The following is an 18,146-nucleotide window of genomic DNA, read 5'->3' on the forward strand; positions in this document are numbered from 1 at the left end:
GCTGAGATTTGGGCGCCCAGAATGGAGGGAGCAGATTTGGGCGCCTAGAGTCGGAGAAATGTGATTGGTTGGTGTGATGTGGTGCCCAAAGGTGATTGTTTGAGGTTTAAGGAGTGAGGTGTAATGCTAGGATGCTTGGTGTCTCCGAAAGCGTGTCGTTAACCACTTCGCAACACTAGTTTCAACATTTATAACTTTTTTCGATTCTCAAAAAAACTACAAAGACAGTTAATGGTGAGAAAGGGGTTGCATCCACAGGGAAGCGAGGGAAAAATCACTATGTACTTTAATCTGGACAAAATAACACGATGGAAAGTTGTAGAAACACAAAACTTTAATTAATTAAACTAGAATCCATTAAAATAAAATTCTAACAATGTTGAAAGTGAAAAGTGCAAAAGAATAAATAAATAACAGAAATAAATAAATAAAAGAAACTAAATGAAAAGTCTGCAACTTGGTTAGAGGTAGCAGTCTCCGGATCTCTCCTTTGACCCTCAAACTCCTCGGGTTAGAAAGCTAAAAAGAGAGTGCTCTAGAATGAATGGTGGATATTAGAGGAGATGGAAGGTGGAGATTAAGCAGCTAGGAGCGGTTAGGGTTTGGTAAGGATGAAAAGAATGAGTGGAAAGGCACCCTAGGGTTTGCTAAGGAGTGGGGAGTATGCTAATACGGTAGGAGGGGCACCATTCTTGGTTTAGCGAATAGGAGGCACCCTTATGTGCTTAGTTTTTCACAAAAACACCCCCTCTCTCAACTAGACTTTACACCAGCTTCCCAAAACTGCATTTCAGCCATGAAACTTCCCCAGTTTTCCACAAGATTTGCAGAGAGACCCTCAGGGGTCACAATATTGAAATTAACTGGGAAAAGGGACATTTTGATTATTCTAAAGCCTAAAATGCCCCTGAGATGATGCCCTTAAGCCATCAAATACAGAGTTATCATACCCCCTAACTTAATGATTGCTAGTCTCTTAGCAATGTAGTCTTAAAATTACACTGAGTATAGATATCATTCCCATTGCAAGATCATCCCTGACAAAATTAGATAAGTATCCTGATTCAGAATTCTCAAACTTTGTATAGATCAGTTTTGGGTTTAAGGGGTAAAACTGTCTTGCTTTGAATATTACAAAAACTTGGCTTAAAAATTTTATATACCCTTCCATTTGCAAACTGTCTTAATAAGATGAGATTGATTTTTAAAATCAGGCGGGTATTCTTCTTATCATTTCTGACAGTGGATTTCTACCCCTGAACTTGATATGCACACTTATTTTTATTGCTACCTTCCACCGTTTGACATGAATCTCAACACTTGCCTTGTGTGAAGAGACCCGGTTACTAGGTGTTAGGTGATTGTCATTGGTATTCCCTTTTCTGTTTGACACGAATCTTGACACTTGACTTAGGTGAAGAGACCCGGTTACTAAGTCTAGGGTGTTCATTAACCTTTTATTCTTTTGTTTTTTTTTTTTTTTTGAAACATTGTTCAGGGTAGTCCACTGTCTCTAACAATTTGAAGAATTTTTTGTCTAATTTCTCAATCTTTCTCTTCTTATCTTGGTAGGGGCAAATTGGGAGTATTTTCCAATTTCTAAATGGTTTTGACAGTATTCAAATTAGACCAATTTTGACAACTATCGCTTGCTACTAATTTCTACAAAATTCAATATTCTTCTATCAATTTCCTCAACTTTTTCTGTTTGGGAATCTCTTTTAATGGAAAGAATTTTTAAAATTTTCATTGAAACTTTTAGTTCTACATTTCTAATGGCTTAGTTTCAATTTTTCTCTCTTTCTCTCCTCACCACCCAACTTAAGTGCCATTGTCCCTAATGGCATGACAAGGATGTTGCAAAGGACTTGAGCCAAAGGGAACAATCAAGAGGGTTTTCCCAAAGGGTTCAAGCTATGCCAACTGGTCTCAAATCAAGAAAAGAAAAACCATAATCCTACAGACAACTGAAAACTATGTTGGGTTGCCTCCCAACTAGCGTTAAGTTTAACGTCTTCAGCCGGACACATTCATGTACTTCTCTCTTCGACACTCTCAGACTCGCTTTCTTCCTCAAACATACAGGGCTCAGATTGAGCTAACCAAGGGGTAGACAGGACATCTAAAAGATTGTCCACTATATCTACCCTGAACTCATCTTCCCCTAGGTTTGTATACTTAGTGGCACTAAATACATTTAACTGGAATTTCTTCTCCCCAAATGAAATGTCCATTTCTCCTGATTTATAGTTGATGTTCGCATTGGCCGTTGCAAGAAACAGATGTCCTAAGATTCTCAGGTTATGGTTCAGTTCCTTAGTTGGTGTCATGTCTACAACAACAAAATCTACTAGAAAATAATAGTCATATATCCTAACAATGACGTCCTCGATAACACCTCGAGGAGTTTTGACTGATCGATCAACGAGTTGCAGAATTACCGGAGTAGGTTTTAACTCACCGATCCTGAACCTTTCATAGATGATGGACAGAAGCAGATTTACACTAGCCCCAAGAACCAATAGGGCCCGATCGAAGGTGATTTTATAGATGACACAACTTATGAGAGGAGAACCCAAGTCTTTCATTTTTTGGGGAAGGTGGTTCAAGAGGACCGCACTAACATCTACTGAGAGCATCACTTTTTGTGGGGCCAATCGTGGCTCCCTCTTTTGAGTGCACAACTCTTTCAGAAACTTGGCGTAGGCCAGGACATGTTGGATCGCATCAAGGAGAGGGATGTTAATATGGACTTGTTTGAATAATTCCTTGATTTCCTCATTGCGCATCTCTTTCTTCTTTTGCAACGGTCCGACTGTGAATGCAGTTGGAAAGGGGACCACAGGTCGGTTCACTGTAGGCTTTTCTCCTAAATTTTCCTTTCCTTCTTCTTCCCCCTCCCCCCAACTTAGGGTCTTCTTGCTCCTTTTCTTCTTCACTAACTCTCTTTTTCTCATACGGGTCCTCTAAAATCCTCCCACGCCTTAAGGTTGTAATAGCCTTGGTATTTTCAAAATGAGGGTTCTTAAGGGGTGGTTGAATTTGCTGTGGAGGAAAACCCGGTGGTTGATTCTTTGGATTCGCAACCGGTTGATTCGGTAGTTGCCCTACTTCTCTCATCGCCTTGGCTTCGGCTATCTGTCCTATTTGACTCTCTAATCTATTGATGGTCTGTTGCTAATTTAGAATCAACTGCATGAGTTGGTCATCAACTGTATATGTCTATGGAGGTTGTGGGTAAGCCTGATAAAGTTGGACTGATTGGTTCTTAGGGTACAGTTGTTGGAATTGACTTTGCACTTGTGGCCTCTGAAATTGTTAGGCCATGGAGTTAGTGTTGGACAATTTTGTATGCCCTTAGCTTCAATCAGAATGATGTACATTATGAGTTTATTGTAAATGAATAAAATTATATATTTGATTCATGTTCCCTTGGTATGTTTCTGTGTAATACCCTTAAACTGGACACTTAATGAGACTCGTGTTAGTTTAGAATGTTCACAGCCAGTGGGCCGGTCTGTGGAGACCTATCCTGATAAGGCTGACACTGATGTGCCACCAAGTCGGTTGGGGTGGCCTGTCTCAGCTGCCAGGGTGAGACCCTAGGCACATGTAGTGTAGGATCAATTGAATCTTTGAACTGGACCAGATTTCCAGTATTGCCCTAAACCTTGGAGATTAATGGGCAAAACTGGAAAGTTACATCCGACCCCTATACTCGATTATGATACTACACTAGGTGTCAGATTGGGCTATCTTTGATGTACCAATCAGTGAGATCCTTAGCGGGGGTCAAAACCTGGGTATGTTGGGATAGTCTGAGAATTCATCTGAGTGGGTGATCATAGTGACAGAATCAGCCCCTTTGTTGGACAAAGGTAATGATCGGGGATGCACTCTCTCTGATGGAAACCAAGACTGTCGGCAGCCGATTTCAATCGTTGAGATTTGTCTTGCAAAATATATTTTATATGAGATAAAAGTATATATATTATGGTTTCTAAATTGTTTGCAAAAGGTTTTAATTCTCAAGATCCATATAAGCAGAGGGTGCAATACTGTTCCTTGCAGCCGAGGGAGAGGTCCTCTCTTGTCGGGCAGTGTTTGATCATTATGGGCTGAGAGGTTGAGTGTAAGACCATTGAGGGTAATACCTGATGGGCTAATCTTGCATCTGCCCACAGTCCCTGGGTGTTACAAGGTGGCTTGGCCCAGGGACCACTTAGGGTAAGTGTTGGGCCCATAGAGCCCATCTGATGAGTTTCAGGGGGTGCACTGTCCATAGCAGTGTATTCGGCCAGGTCTTGTAACAAAGGCTGGGCTGAACCCATGTGGCTAATGTGTAGATCAATGTTTGGGTCCCATGCCATACAAGGAAGCCCAACTGGGCAGCAGTTTGGAAGGCTTAGTGGGCACACAACCTTAATGGACCTGAAGCCCATTTCGAACTGGGCTGATTTGATTAGTTTAAATGAGGGGCAGATCTGTGATTAAATCAGTTAATAGGATTGGGCATTGACCCTATCCACTCAGAGAATCCAAGATCTAAATAAGATTTAGATCTAGGAGCCTCCTAATAGGATTAGGAGAGGACTGATCTAATCCACAGATAAGATAAGGGTTTATCCTTATCACCTAAAGGGATGTCTGATCCAAATGTGATTTGGATCAGCAACTCCTAATTGGAATAGGTGTTGATCCTTTAGGGTTACAAGAAAAAGAAGGGGCGGCAGCCTTTAGAAAAACAGAAAACACACCACCAAGTTCTCTAGTCTTCAGAGCTGAAATCACAGAAGAAAGATTTCTGCAATCTCTGCGAAATACTTTCTTGCCGCCTCCTTCCTACCGCCGCCAAACCTCTAGTTCGATCTCCAACTTTGTAGGAGAAATCAAGATTCGATCTTGATAGCAGCCCTTTGTAAAAGGATTGATTAGAAGTAGTGCTCACGTGCCATCTAGCTATTCTTACGAAGGATCAGGTTCTTGGAGAACACTATTGATTCTGCTCCATCCTGCACTGTGTCATCTTCAATGGGAGCAGTCTTTGGATCCTTCCTTGGGCATGAACACCTCCATTGAGAGATAATATTTCTCTGTATCAGGTAAACCTCTCTCCCACTCCTTTTGGTTCAGATCTGGTTCAATTTATGGTTCAAGATTGATCCTTGAAAATATGATTTTTCTAAATAGGGAATGCGATTCCCAGTTGAAGGGAGAGAATTTTTTTGAAATTCGCCCACCTTATTCCGCAAGATTTGGGCGTCCATATGATGGATCTCTCATCCCTCAGTTAGATGGATGGTATTGTTGTTGGGACTGTGTGTAGGATTGACATGGTTGAGCCGGTTAAGTCCTAGGGTAATCATTGTACTCCTAGTGAGTCTGGGTTTCAAACCATTGAGAGTGCACATTTGGTAGGGGGTTTCTTGGACTTGGGCCCTATAAGTGAAGTTGGGCTAATTTTCCCCCCCCCCCCCAGGGTTATAAGAGCGAAAGAACGGGTTAGCATTGGGTTGGAAAAATCTATTGTCCACATGTACTTGGTCTGGAATGACTGGTTGACATGGGCCCTCCGTAGGGCACTAGCTAACATGATGGGTCAGGCTTGCACAGAAGGAACATGTTGGATTGGATGACATGGTTGGGTATGGGCCACTTTGTTGACGAAATGGAAGGACTTGACAAAGTCTTTGGATCATCCCATTAATCCTATCCAGTTGTTGAGACACATGGTTCCAATCTATCTGTGGCTCAAATTGGAAGTAGTTTCCCATTCCACAAACTCTGACCAATGAATTCATTTTATCTTATTTTGTTTTAACCCCCATTTCTTCTTTTCTTTTGAAATTTGAAATTTAAATTTTGAATTTGAATTTCCAATTTAGATTTCCAAACTTAAATTCTAAAATTTAAACTCAATTTTGAAATTTTTGTTCTTTTTTTATTTTTTTTATTTTTTGTTTTTGAAATTTGAAATTTAAGTTCAAGTTTAGATTTTGAAATTTAAATACAAATTTGAATTTTTTAATTTTTTTAATGCAAGAAATTCAAACACACAACCTACGGGCTGACCTAAGGTTTCCTAAACTAGTGGTTCAACCAATGTGAATCCTCTTAGGTTCACTTGGAATTACACCGCTTCCTTTGGTTAGCCAGGTAAGAGGTGGGGATGTGGAAGGCTCCCCTTGCTCTCGCAAGGACCTAATTAAGTAACCACAAAACCCACTTAGGCTTAGCCGTTTAACCTCTTTCCTTAGACACCAACCGCCGGTTATGGAAAGTAATCACAAGTTTCCTTAAGATTCAGCACACTTTTGAACCAAATGTGAGGCTCCCTAAAGGATCTTGTTATCCAAATTTTAAATTAGGGTTTAGGGTGAACCGCACGTGAAGGATGGTGATTTTTTGGCCAAGGAAGGGTGATGAAATCCCCACCTTATCTTATTTAAGTTGGATTGCCCTTAAATGGATTGACAAAAAGAAAACACAATAAACAAAATAAATGCAATTAATTATAATGCATGAACAATGATTTCTAATATGCAATTCAGCAATTTATCATAAAATAATATAATAAAACTAATTCAGTAAAAGGAACAATTAAGATAAAAAAGAAAAGAAAAGAAAACCTAACACATTCACAACTAACAAGATAACTTCAACAATTAAATAATCCTATATGATGCATGCTCTAGCATATCAAATCCTAAATGTTGGAATGCAAATGTAAAAATTTTAAAATATTAATTAATTTTTTTGAATTATTTTATACTTTTAGTTTTTGAAATTCGAAATTTGAAATTTAAATTTTGAAATTGAAATTGAAAATCAAATTCAAATTCAAATTCAAATTCAGATTCATATTCGAATTAAAATTCAAATTTGAAATTTAAACTCAAATTCAAAAATTGGAATAATTTCTTATTAACAAATACTTATTCAATTAATTAACTAATTAAAGGGCAATTAAATAAAGCAACAAATAATTATAGCAAACAGAAAATAAAAGAATTAATTATGCTAAAAAAACATTAACAACTACAAAAATAAATTCTAACAAGAAAAATTGTTACTCTAAGGATTAAACCGAAAATAAAAAAAGAAGATTATGCTGCAAAAAAATAAAATAAAATAAACGAAGTGAATTTTTTTAAAAAAATGAACCTAATAAAACAGAAAATCGCTTAAGAAATTAAAATAAAGAGAAAAAAATAGATCTAAGAATAAAATGAAAGAAAAATAATACTAAAAAAAATAAAAAAATAAATCGGATCTATATAAAAAAATAACTAAAAATTTGAAAATCACTATTTTACCAAAAAAAGAATTCAAAAATAAAAACAAAAATAAAATGGGACGACTACACCTGAAACACAATCCAAATTATCTTCTCTTCTCTTCTATTTTTCTTTCGTAGTCCAACAATGCTCCGGTACCCCACCTTTCGCTATTACGTCTTGCAAAATTAAAGTGAAACAAGAATTAAAATGAGATTATAGATCAAGTAATCAAACGAAAATAAAAAAATAATGAAACAGATCCAAACAAAGCAAATAAATTTTTTTCTCCGTTGCTTCCCCAATAACGGCGCCAAAAACTTGGTGTCTCCGGAAGTGTGTCGTTAACCACTTTGGAACACCAGTTTCAACATTTATAACTTTTTTCGATTCTCAAAATAACTACAAACGTAGTTAGTGGTGAGAAAGGGGTTGTATCCACAGGGAAGCGAGGGAAAAATCACTACGTACTTTAATCCGGACAAAATAACATGATGGGAAGTTGCAAAAACACAAAACTTTAATTAATTAAACTGGAATCCATTAAAATAAAATTCTAACAATGCTAAAAGTGAAAAGTGCAGAAAAATAAATAAATAAAAGAAACTAAATGAAAAGTCTACAACTCAGTCAGAGGCAGCAATCTTTGGATCTCTCCTTTGACCCCCAAACTCCTCGAACTAGGCCTTCCGTCTTACCTGGCCAAATATCAAATCTACAGAAAAGAAAACAAAAATTAAACTGGTTGGGATCTGAATCCAGAGGTGGCAGTAGTGGCTAGGCGAACTACAAGCAGGAACCCCTCCTCTTGCCTAGGCGTTCTCCTCTTCCTCTACCCTTGAACTTCTCAAGATCAGCCTTTCAACTTACTTGGGGGCAGAATCCAACCATTTCTCAAGAGCCCTTCGGTCCTTTTTATAAAGAAGGGTGGATAAAAGTGGGATTAGAAAGAAAGAGGGAGGCGACAGCTGGGTTTTAGTAGAAATATGGGCACCCTAGGGTTTAGAATTGAGGGTCAGGATTGTCCTAAGGTGATCCTAAGGCTGAGAAGAGAAGGAGGGGGTACCCAATATGATGTAGGGCTGAGATTTGGGCACTCATAATTGGATGGTGGAGATTTAGGTGCCTAGGGCTGAAAGGTGGAGATTACAAGGAGTGGGTGGCACCCTAGGGTGGATGGCTGAGATAGAGAATGGAATGGAGGGCTGAGATCTAGTGGCTAATGGTTGAATGGTGAGGATTAGAAGTTAGGTGGCACCCTAGGGTTAGAAAGCTAAAAAGAGAGTGCCCTAGAAAGAACGGTGGAGATTAAAAGAGATTGAAGGTGGAGATTAAGCAGCTAGGGGCGGCTAGGGTTTGGTAAGGATGAAAAGGCGCCCAAGGGTTTGCTAAGGAGAGGGGAGTATGCTAATACAGTAGGAGGGGCACCATTCTGGGTTTAACAGATAGGAGGCTCCCTCCTGTGCTCAGTTTTTCACAAAAACTCTCTCATCTGGCATTTACACCAGCTTCCCAAAAACTGCATTTCAACCATGAAACTTCCCTAGTTTTCCACAAGATTTGCATAGAGACCCTCAGAGGTCACAATATTGAAATTAGCTGGGTAAAAGGACATTTTGATTATTCTAAGGCCTAAAATACACCTGAAATGATGCCCTTAAGGCATCAAAATACAAGGTTATCAATGCTGCTTAGGGAGAGATCTAAGGGTATGAGGGGCTGCTAAGGCATAGATGGTTGAGATTAGAGAGAGGTTGCAGTGAAAGGTGGGGATTTGCAGAGCTAGGGGCGGCTAGGAGATAAAGAGATGAGGGGGAGGCGCTTAGGGCTCCAAAGAGAGAGTTATTTCACAAGAAAGGTGCCTATCTAGGTTTAGCATATAGGAGGCACCCTCCTGTGCTCATGTTTTCACAGAAACACACCCTCTCTCAGCTGGAGTTCACACCATCTTCCCAAAATCTACAGGAAACTATAATTTTCCCAGTTTTACCCAGAATTTGCACATGGACACTCAGAGGTCACAGTTTGAATTTAACTGGAAAAGGGTACAAATTAGCTAGTCTAAGGTCTAAAATACCCCTAAAATGTTGCCCTTAAGGCATTAAAATAAAGTGTTATCACCCCCCAACTTACAATTGCTATTCCCTTAACAATGCAGCCTTAAAATTACACCGAGTAAAGAGATCATTCCCATTGCAAGATCATCCCTAACAAAATTAGCCAAGTATCCTGATTCCAGAATTTTCAAACTTTGTATAGATCAGTATTGGCTTTAAGGGGTAAAATCGTCTTGCTTTGACATTATAGAAACTTGGCTTAAAAATCTTATATAGCCTTCCATTTACAGAGTACCTCGATAAGCTGAGATTGATTTTTAAAATCAGGCGGGTATTCTTCTTATCATTTTTTACAGTGGATTTTTACCCCTAAACTTGATATGCATAAACCTTTTTATTGCTACCTTCCATCGTTTGACGCGAATCTCGACACTTGACTTAGGTGAAGAGACCTGGTTACTAAGTGTTAGGTAAGTGTCTTTGGAATTCCCTTTCTCGTTTGGCATGCATCTCAACACTTAACTTAGGTGAAGATACCCGGTTACTAAGTCTAGGGTGTCCATTGACCTTTTATTCTCTCTCTCTCTTTTTTTTTTTTGTTGTGTGTAAAATTCAGCACTGTTCGGCGTAGTCCACTATCTCTATTAATTTAAAGAATTTTTCATCTGATTTCTCAATCTTTCCCTTCTTATTTTCATAGGGGTAAACTTGGGAGTATTTTCCAATTTCTAAACGGTTTCGACAATACTCAAATAAGACCACTTTTGACTCCTATTACTTACTACCAATTTCTACAAAATTCAATATTCTTCTATCAATTTCCTCAACTTTTTCTATTTGGGAGTCTCTTTTAATGAAAAAACATAAAAATTTCTCAGTAAAATTTTTAGTTCTGCATTTCTAAAGGCTTAGCTCTTATTATTATTTTTTTGTTCAATTTTTCTCTATCTTTCCTCACCCCCAACTTAAGTGCCATTGTCCCTAATGGCATGACTAGAATGTTCCAAAGTGACTTGGGCCAAAGGGAACAATGAAGAGGGTTTTCCCAAGGGGTTCAAGCTCTACCAACTGGTCTCAAATCAAGAAAAGAAACAAAAACTCTAATCCTAAAAACAAAAACAACTGAAAACTACATTGGGTTGCCTCCCAACCAATGCTAAGTTTAATGTCTTCAGCCAAACGCCATTCTCTCTGGATCACTTAAGCCTATATTCTCAATCTTTTCGCTCTCATACACTCCTTCCACATATGGTTTAAGTCTTTGACCATTGACTTTGAATGTGCTACCATTCTTTGGATCAACAATTTTAACTGCACCATGCGGAAACACTTTTTCCACAACAAACGATACATTTCACCTAGACCTTAGTTTATCATGGAACAAACGCAACCTAGAATTAAAAAGCCAGACCTTTTGATTCGGTGAAAGGTGGGGATTTGTAGAGCTGGGGGCGGCTAGGAGATAAAAAGATGAGGGGGAGGCGCCTAAGGCTTCAAAGAGAGAGTTATTTCATAGGAAAGGAACCTATTTGGGTTTAGTAGATAGGAGGCGCCCTCCAATGCTCAGTTTTTCACAGAAACACCCCCTCTCTCAGCTAGAATTCGCACCAGCTTTCCAAAATCTGTAGGAAACTCTGTAATTTTCCCAATTTTTACCCAGAATTTGCAAAGGAACCCACAGAGGTCACAATATTGAATTTTACCGGAAAAGGGTACAGATTAACTATTCTAAGGTCTAAAATACCCTTGAAAAAATGCCCTTAAGGCATCAAAATACTGAGTTATCACGACTCCATTTCTTTGAGCTAGCCATAATCTTTCCAGAGCTTATAGTTGTCGAGTTGTTGAGCTGCCGACGTCTTTCGAGGTTGGCATAGGGGGCCTTAGAGCTAAAAGTGGTTTGGCTTCCCCTGGTTCGTTTAACAGTTTGACCAGGTCACCATAGAGTGTGGTTTATACTTTTGGTCTTGTGAACACAACTCAAAACTTCTAAACTCATAGGTAGTATCTCCTTAGGTAATCAACATTTCGCGCACGGGGTACCTGCCTCCCCTCCAACGTTTAAAGCTCGTACAAGCCTTCGTCGATCACCTTGAGAACTCTATAGGGGCCTTCCTAGTTCAGACCTAGCTTTCCCATGCCAGACTCAGGTACCACAACCTTCCTGAATACTAGGTTGCCAACTCAAAATTGGTGTTTCTTAACACGGGTGTTATAGTATTGAACTACTCAATGCTGGTATGCCACAGTTTGAATGTAGGCTAAGTCACAAACTTCCTCCACTAGGTCGAGGTTAGTGACGTTAGTCCATAGCTCGCCTTCATTAGTCTCCTCATCATACGTCTCAAACTACAAGGTCAGCACCTCGATATCAGTTGGGATGATAGCCACCATTCCGTATGTCAGGTTGAAAGGAATCTCGCTTGTCATCGTCTTGATGGTAGTTTTCTAGGCCCAGAGAACACTAGGTAGCTCTTCCACCCAGAAACCCTTAGCTCAAGAAAGCTGAACTTTCAATCCATGGAGGATTGCCCTATTCGCCACTTCGGCTTGACCATTTTCCTAGGGTGGTCCACCCAGGTGAAGTTCTACTGGATTCACATCTCAGCACACCAATTCTGAAATTTGATGTTTTCATACTGCTTCTCGTTGTCAGATATCAACGCCCTGGGAGTTCGAATCTGTAGACAATGTTCCTCTAGAAAAAATTTTGCATGTTCTGAGTTGTGATTGATACCAATAGCTTGACTTCCACCCACTTCGTAAAGTAGTCCACCACAACCACCAAGAACCTCCTCTACCCGGTCGCAAGTGGAAAGGGACCAAGGATATCTATCCTTCACTGTGTGAATGGCCATAGATTGATAAGGTACCATAGGTCGGTGGCGGACTAGTGTGGTATGTTGGCATCCCGCTGGCACTAACTACATTGCGGCCACCTTCATTGTGGGCCAGTAGTAGCCTTGTCGTAAGGCTTTCTGGACTAGTGCCCTACCCCCTAAGTTTCCTCCGCAGAGACCATCATGGATCTTGCGTAACACTTGGTTTGCTTCTACTGGACACAAACAGCACATATAGGAGAGTGTGAATAATCTGTGGTACAGCTACTCGCCAATTAGGGGTGGATTCGAGCCGAGCCGAATAGTATGAGGCTCAAGCTCAGCTCGCCAAGGTAGTACTAGGCTCGAGCTCGGCTCGCCAAGGAAGTACAAGTCAAAAACTCGTAAGCTAGAGTTTGGCTCAACTCGAGCTCGATTTGAGAAAAAGTGTTTTATAAAACTATTTTTATTTGATATTTAAAAATTAAGAATTATAATAATTTTATTATATATATTATTTTCTATATTTTTATTATATATATATATATATATATTCGATCTCATCCCACGAGCCTCATGAGTCGAGGTCTATTGGGCTTGTGCTTGACTTGATTAATAAATGAGCTTGAAATTGGGTTTGAGCTCAGCTTGACAACCGAGCTTCAAGCTGAGCTCGAGTAGCTCGTGAAGAGCTCGGCTCATGGCCACCCTTACCGCCAATGATGACATAACGAGTTGATTGCCGCTCTACCCTCTGAGCTACGTTGCATTTTGTTGGTATGGTCATGTGGAACAAATAGTCAACGAGCGGACCTATCCAACTCAATTCCAAAACCATGACGAGAGTGACCTCTTCTACCAGTCTTTCTATGTTAGGTTGTGGCAGGTCTTCGATGTAGACTATCCTCTTCGTAGTGTTTGTTGCACCGGCTAGGTTTGAGAGTGCATCGGCCTCGGTGTTCTCAAACCTCAGAACTTGTTGGATGTACCAAGAGCACAAGTTGAGCATGAGCTCTCTAACCTTTGCCGGATAGGCCAACATGGTGGGCTCTTAGACCTTATACTACCAGTTCACTTGGTTCACCATTAGTTGTGAACTGCTACAAATGACAAGATGTGCAGAACTCCTTTGCCAGTGACAACCCGGATATCAGCACCTCGTACTCGACTTTATTATTCGATGCTTGGAATGCAAATCAAAGGGTGTAGTCCAATTTGACCTCACAAGGTTCATAGAGAATTAGTCCAACACTACTTCCTCCTTGGTTGGATATGTCGTCCACATGGAGGATCCAAGGCTCTTCGTCCTAGGTCAGGACAAGTGCCACACTGGTTGAAGCCTCTAAGGTGTTGGTGGGCTTGTCCTAGGGGTTGACGTGTTCAATGTGCACTCAATGACGAAGTCAATAAGAACTTGGGTCTTTATTGCAAGCTGCGACTCAAACGGAATGTCGTATTCGCTGAGCTTGATCGCCCAATTCGTCTGCCTCCTTGACACCTCAGCCTTTTGCAAAACTTGCCTCAAGGGTCTATCGGTGAGGACAACGATGGCGTGTGCCTAGAAGTATGGCCGCAGTTTGCAAGCTACTAGCACTAGAAAGAAGGCTAGCTTCACGATGTTAGGGTACCTGGTTTCAACGGCGTGCAGGACCTTGATGACATATTAGATAAGTCGTTGCACTCTATCCACTTTATCGATTAAGACTAAACTGTGGGGTGATTTTCTGGACCAAACTAAACTGTTCTATTTTTCAATTTAATTTAACTGAACCGTGGGGTGATTTTCTGGACCGAACCGAATTGTTCAGTTTTTCAATTTAACCAAATCGAAACTGAACCAATGCAACTGGTTAATCGGTCGATCGGTTAACCGGTGGACTGGTTAACCGCGGTTCAATTTTTCGGTTTTTTTTAAGCCCTCAATATTAAAAAAAGGGAAAAAAACCTTCTATAGGTGTGTACAACTCACCAAACCATCAAAGAACACTTAGACACCAAGAGTAATACAATAGAAGCACTGACGAGCAGCTTACAATCAACCCCCATGCTACGAAGAACTTGCGGTACACCGCCACCTTTGCAATGAACCCGTAAGATTTTAAGCAAAGCTATGACAAAGCCGCAGCTCACCAAGTTCAATTAACGCCCAAACCTAAATAAACCTCAGAAAGACCCATTCAAGAGACCAAAACACACCTAAGTGTGTGATAAGGCCACAGCCACTTTAACGTGCGATGAACTCATAACCTGCAAGCCCACTTTGGATAACAGGATAGAAAAGGCAGTAGATCGAAGCCCATGGAAAGCCCACTATAACGCGCAAGCTGCCACGTAGAACTGACGAAGTACTGATCGCTAAACGGTGATGTCACTGTTGCCACATAGAATTAGTTATGACACACAAAAAGGTAGTAGCACACATGAGAAATGAGGAATCTCAAGGATGAGGAAAGCCAATCCTTGAGATGATCCTCATGAAACATGTGGTGATACCTCAGTAGTGAACCTAATAATTAACAGTAAATCAAATATTCTCTTCCCCAATATGGAGCGAATATCTTAATCTCCTACCTTTTAGGATCTAGGGACTTCCTCCTTAAATAGAGATCCTCCTCACATTAGAACTCATCGGATCCTAAGCATTTGTCACTGGTACTCTCGAGTATCCACAACCCTCTCATTTTCTAAACCATCCGCCTAAAGGCCTTCGCCTTCCCTTCACCTTCGATGCTCCTATTCATCTTTCAAAGAGACCACTCCCCTAACCTAGCCACATACCCCCATCCTACACCTTCCCTTTTGATGTTCTGGAGAGAGTGAACACTGGACAGAACTGTGAATTGAGAGTGAGAGAGATGATCAAATGAGAGAGAGAGAGAGATTGAGAGAGATGAGTAACTGAGACTGAGAGAGAAGAGGCTAAGAGAAAAGAGATTGAGAGAGATCAATGAGTCTGAGTGTCGAGTGAGTGTCGAATGAAAGAGAGACTGAGATGAGATATTAGATTTCATATTTGAAAGAAGATGCCAGATGCCGATCTGAGAGAGTGAAGGCTGAATCTGAGAGGAGATGCCAGATGTCAGTCGAAGGCTCGCCCATTGGTAGGTGGCCCATTGGGGAAGAAGAAGAAGAGTATGAGAGAGAGAACACGGAACAAAGAGTGAGGTGAGACAAACATAGTCGGCCACCTGATTGGAGTGTCAAACGTTGGTGACTCAATTGTCGGAGGCCGTTGGTGATTCGGTCAGAGGGTGGAGCACCAAAGGCCATCAATCCATTAGGGAAGAAATAACTGAGAGTTTGAGAGAGTGAAACTGTAAGAGACTAAGAGTCTGATTCGAAGAAGTTGGTGAAAGGAAAACCACCGAGACAAAAAAGAAGAAAGGGCTAAATGCTTGAAATTTTTTTATTTTTGAGATTGAGAGACTAATAGTCTCCAGACTGCCAAAATTGTTTATTCGATTTTCAAAAAAGATAAAATATATAATGTATAATATAATACACATATATAATATTATATAAATATATATTACTGTATATATATCAGTTGGTTCAATTAACCACCAGTTTTTTTAAATGGTTAACCAAAACTGAACCAACCAGTTCAGTTAACCGATTTTTTGGTTCAGTTTCGGTCAGTTCGGTTTTTCGGTTTCTTTTGCTCACCCCTAGTTTTACCTTGTCTCTGGGTTCAGGCCTAGTTAGCAAGGGTAGTGAACTCAAGTTCCTTTTCAGCTCGTAAAAAGCAAGTTGGTACTCTTTGGTCCACTCAAAGTCTTAGTTCTTTTTTATTTCTTTAAAGAAGGGAAGGCACTGCCAAACCAATTTGGACAAAAACTGGTTTAGGGCGGCTATCCGACCAGTTAGCCTTTGAACTTCTTTAATTAACCTAGGGGGTCTCATATCTAGGATGGCCTGAATTTTATTCGGGTTGGCTTCGATGCCACATCGGTTCACTATGTACCCGAGGAACTTCCATGACGTGACTCCGAAGATGCACTTGTTCAGGTTGAACTTCATGTTATATTTTCTCAGAATATGAAAAACACAGTTTAGGTCAAAAATTAAAGAGTTCAAAAACTAGGTTTTAACAACCACATCATCAACATAAACTTGTATTTTATTTCCAATCTAATAAAAAAATACTTTGCTTACAAGGCACTGGTAGGAGACCCAAGCATTTTTAAACCAAAGGGCATACTTCGTAATAGTAAAAGCCTATTTCGGATACAAAAGTTATTTTTTCCTAGTCGGTTGGATCCATTTGTATTTGGTTGTAGCTGGAGTAAGAATCCATGAAGATCAACAACTCGAACCCTAAGGTCCCATCTACTAGGCGATTTATCTTAGGGAGTGGGAAGTTATCATTTGGGCAGGCTTTGTTGAGGTAGGTTGGTGTAGTCAACGCACATGCACCACTTGCCGTTGGCTTTTTTACAAGCACAGGGTTTGCAATGTAGCTAAGGTATTGGACTTCTCTAATGAAATCGGCTGCGAGGAACTTCACTACCTTATCATCCACTATCCTCCACCACTCTTGGGCGAGGTTCATTTTCCTTTGTCGGACTGGTCTAACTAAAGGGTCAACATTCGGTCTATGAGTTATGACAGAGGAGTTTATGTCGAGCATTTCTGTTGCCAACCAAGCAAAAACATCTAAATTATTAATTAAAAAACTTACCAATTCAGAGCATAGTGGTTCCTTCAGGCGGGCTCCGATCTGCACCATCTTCGCAGGGTCGGTATCTAGGACCAACACCAAGACAGTGTCCTCTATGGGGTGAGCTCTCTCGTCGCCATTCTCCAGGGGTGACTCCAAGTTAACGTTGACGGCCTGCTTTCCTTTCCCTTTCAACGCGTCCACGTAGCACTTCCAAGACTCGAGTTGATCACCTCGCACCACTCCAACTCCATAATCAGATAGAAATTTCATCAATAGATGGTAGATTGACACCACGACTCTGAAGGCATGTAGGACCGGTTGGCCCAAGATTGCATTATAGGGCGAGGAAGTTGTAACCACTAGGAAGTCGTGGTCGAATTGTACTTGGTTTGGTGTTGAGCCCACTATCATTGGTACTCTTATTCGGCCTAGAGGTCGCATTACTTTTCCGTTGAAGCCGACCAGGGGGTTGTTGGCCAGGAGCAGGTTCTTCCTCTCTAGCTCCATCCGCTCGAACGCCTCTAGGAAGATGATGTTTGTCGAGTTGTTAGAGTTGACCAGAATTTGCTTTACCTCAAAGTCATTTATCATTAATTTGACTACAAGGGCATCATCGTATGGATCTAGGATCCCACGAGCACTATCCTTGGAGAAGTAGATTAATTCCTCCACACAAGGGTGCTTTGGAGGGTTCTTGTCCTCAGGTACAAGCTCCCGAATTGAGTTTTCCCGGTTGATGTGCTACTGCCTGCTACAATGGACCTAACCATGATCATGTTGATTACTCCACAAATGCGCCGCTCTATTGGTGGTGGGTCTACATGGAGGTTGGTCTTTGTTCTGGTCCCTGCTCGACTATGGCGGTTCTCTTGGCTAGTTGACAGGTTGGTGTTAGCCTTCTTTCTTGATAAATTGCTTCAAGTAACCTCGATGGATCAGCTCCTCGATCTCATCCTTGAGGTTATGACAGTTCTCTATATCGTGGCCGATGTCCCGGTGGAAATGGCAATACTTGTTTGGGTTTCTATTGGTGGTGTCCCCTCTCATCTGGGGTGGCCATCTGACATACTCAACTATCTTTATTTCCGTCAAGATTTCTCCTCTCTTCGCATCCAGTGTGGTGTAGTTACGGTTCTAAATGGGAGGGGTGCAAGAATGTCGCCTTAAGGGTCTGTTGCTCGTGTAGGGGGACTTGCTTCTTCTCCGCAACGACCTACTACACCAGTTACAGGGGGACCTGCTGCGCCTTGGCAACTTGCTATTCCATCTCTACTTGTTGCTCCCCAGCTCATCCTCTGATCTTTTTCATTTTTCCCTTAGCTCTAACCGA

At 40.8% G+C, this 18,146-nt stretch overlaps 1 protein-coding gene across 1 annotated transcript; it reads right to left on the reverse strand.

Annotated features, from left to right (window-relative positions):
- Window positions 1-2,030: 2,030 nt before the first annotated feature.
- Window positions 2,031-2,789, reverse strand: LOC148804199 (uncharacterized). Its single transcript, XM_088899985.1, has one exon. The coding sequence runs from the start codon at window positions 2,787-2,789 to the stop codon at window positions 2,031-2,033; it is 759 nt and encodes a 252-aa protein (XP_088756111.1).
- Between the last annotated feature and the right edge of the window lie 15,357 nt (window positions 2,790-18,146).

The sequence above is a fragment of the Nelumbo nucifera genome, chromosome 1 (genome assembly GCF_055504915.1).
Source record: "Nelumbo nucifera cultivar China Antique chromosome 1, China Antique-T2T, whole genome shotgun sequence".
Lineage (NCBI taxonomy): Eukaryota > Viridiplantae > Streptophyta > Magnoliopsida > Proteales > Nelumbonaceae > Nelumbo > Nelumbo nucifera.

Bases quoted from the DNA above. Each gene is read 5' to 3' on its own strand.
- LOC148804199 (XM_088899985.1), bottom strand. From the start codon at position 2,789: ATGCGCAATGAGGAAATCAAGGAATTATTCAAACAAGTCCATATTAAC.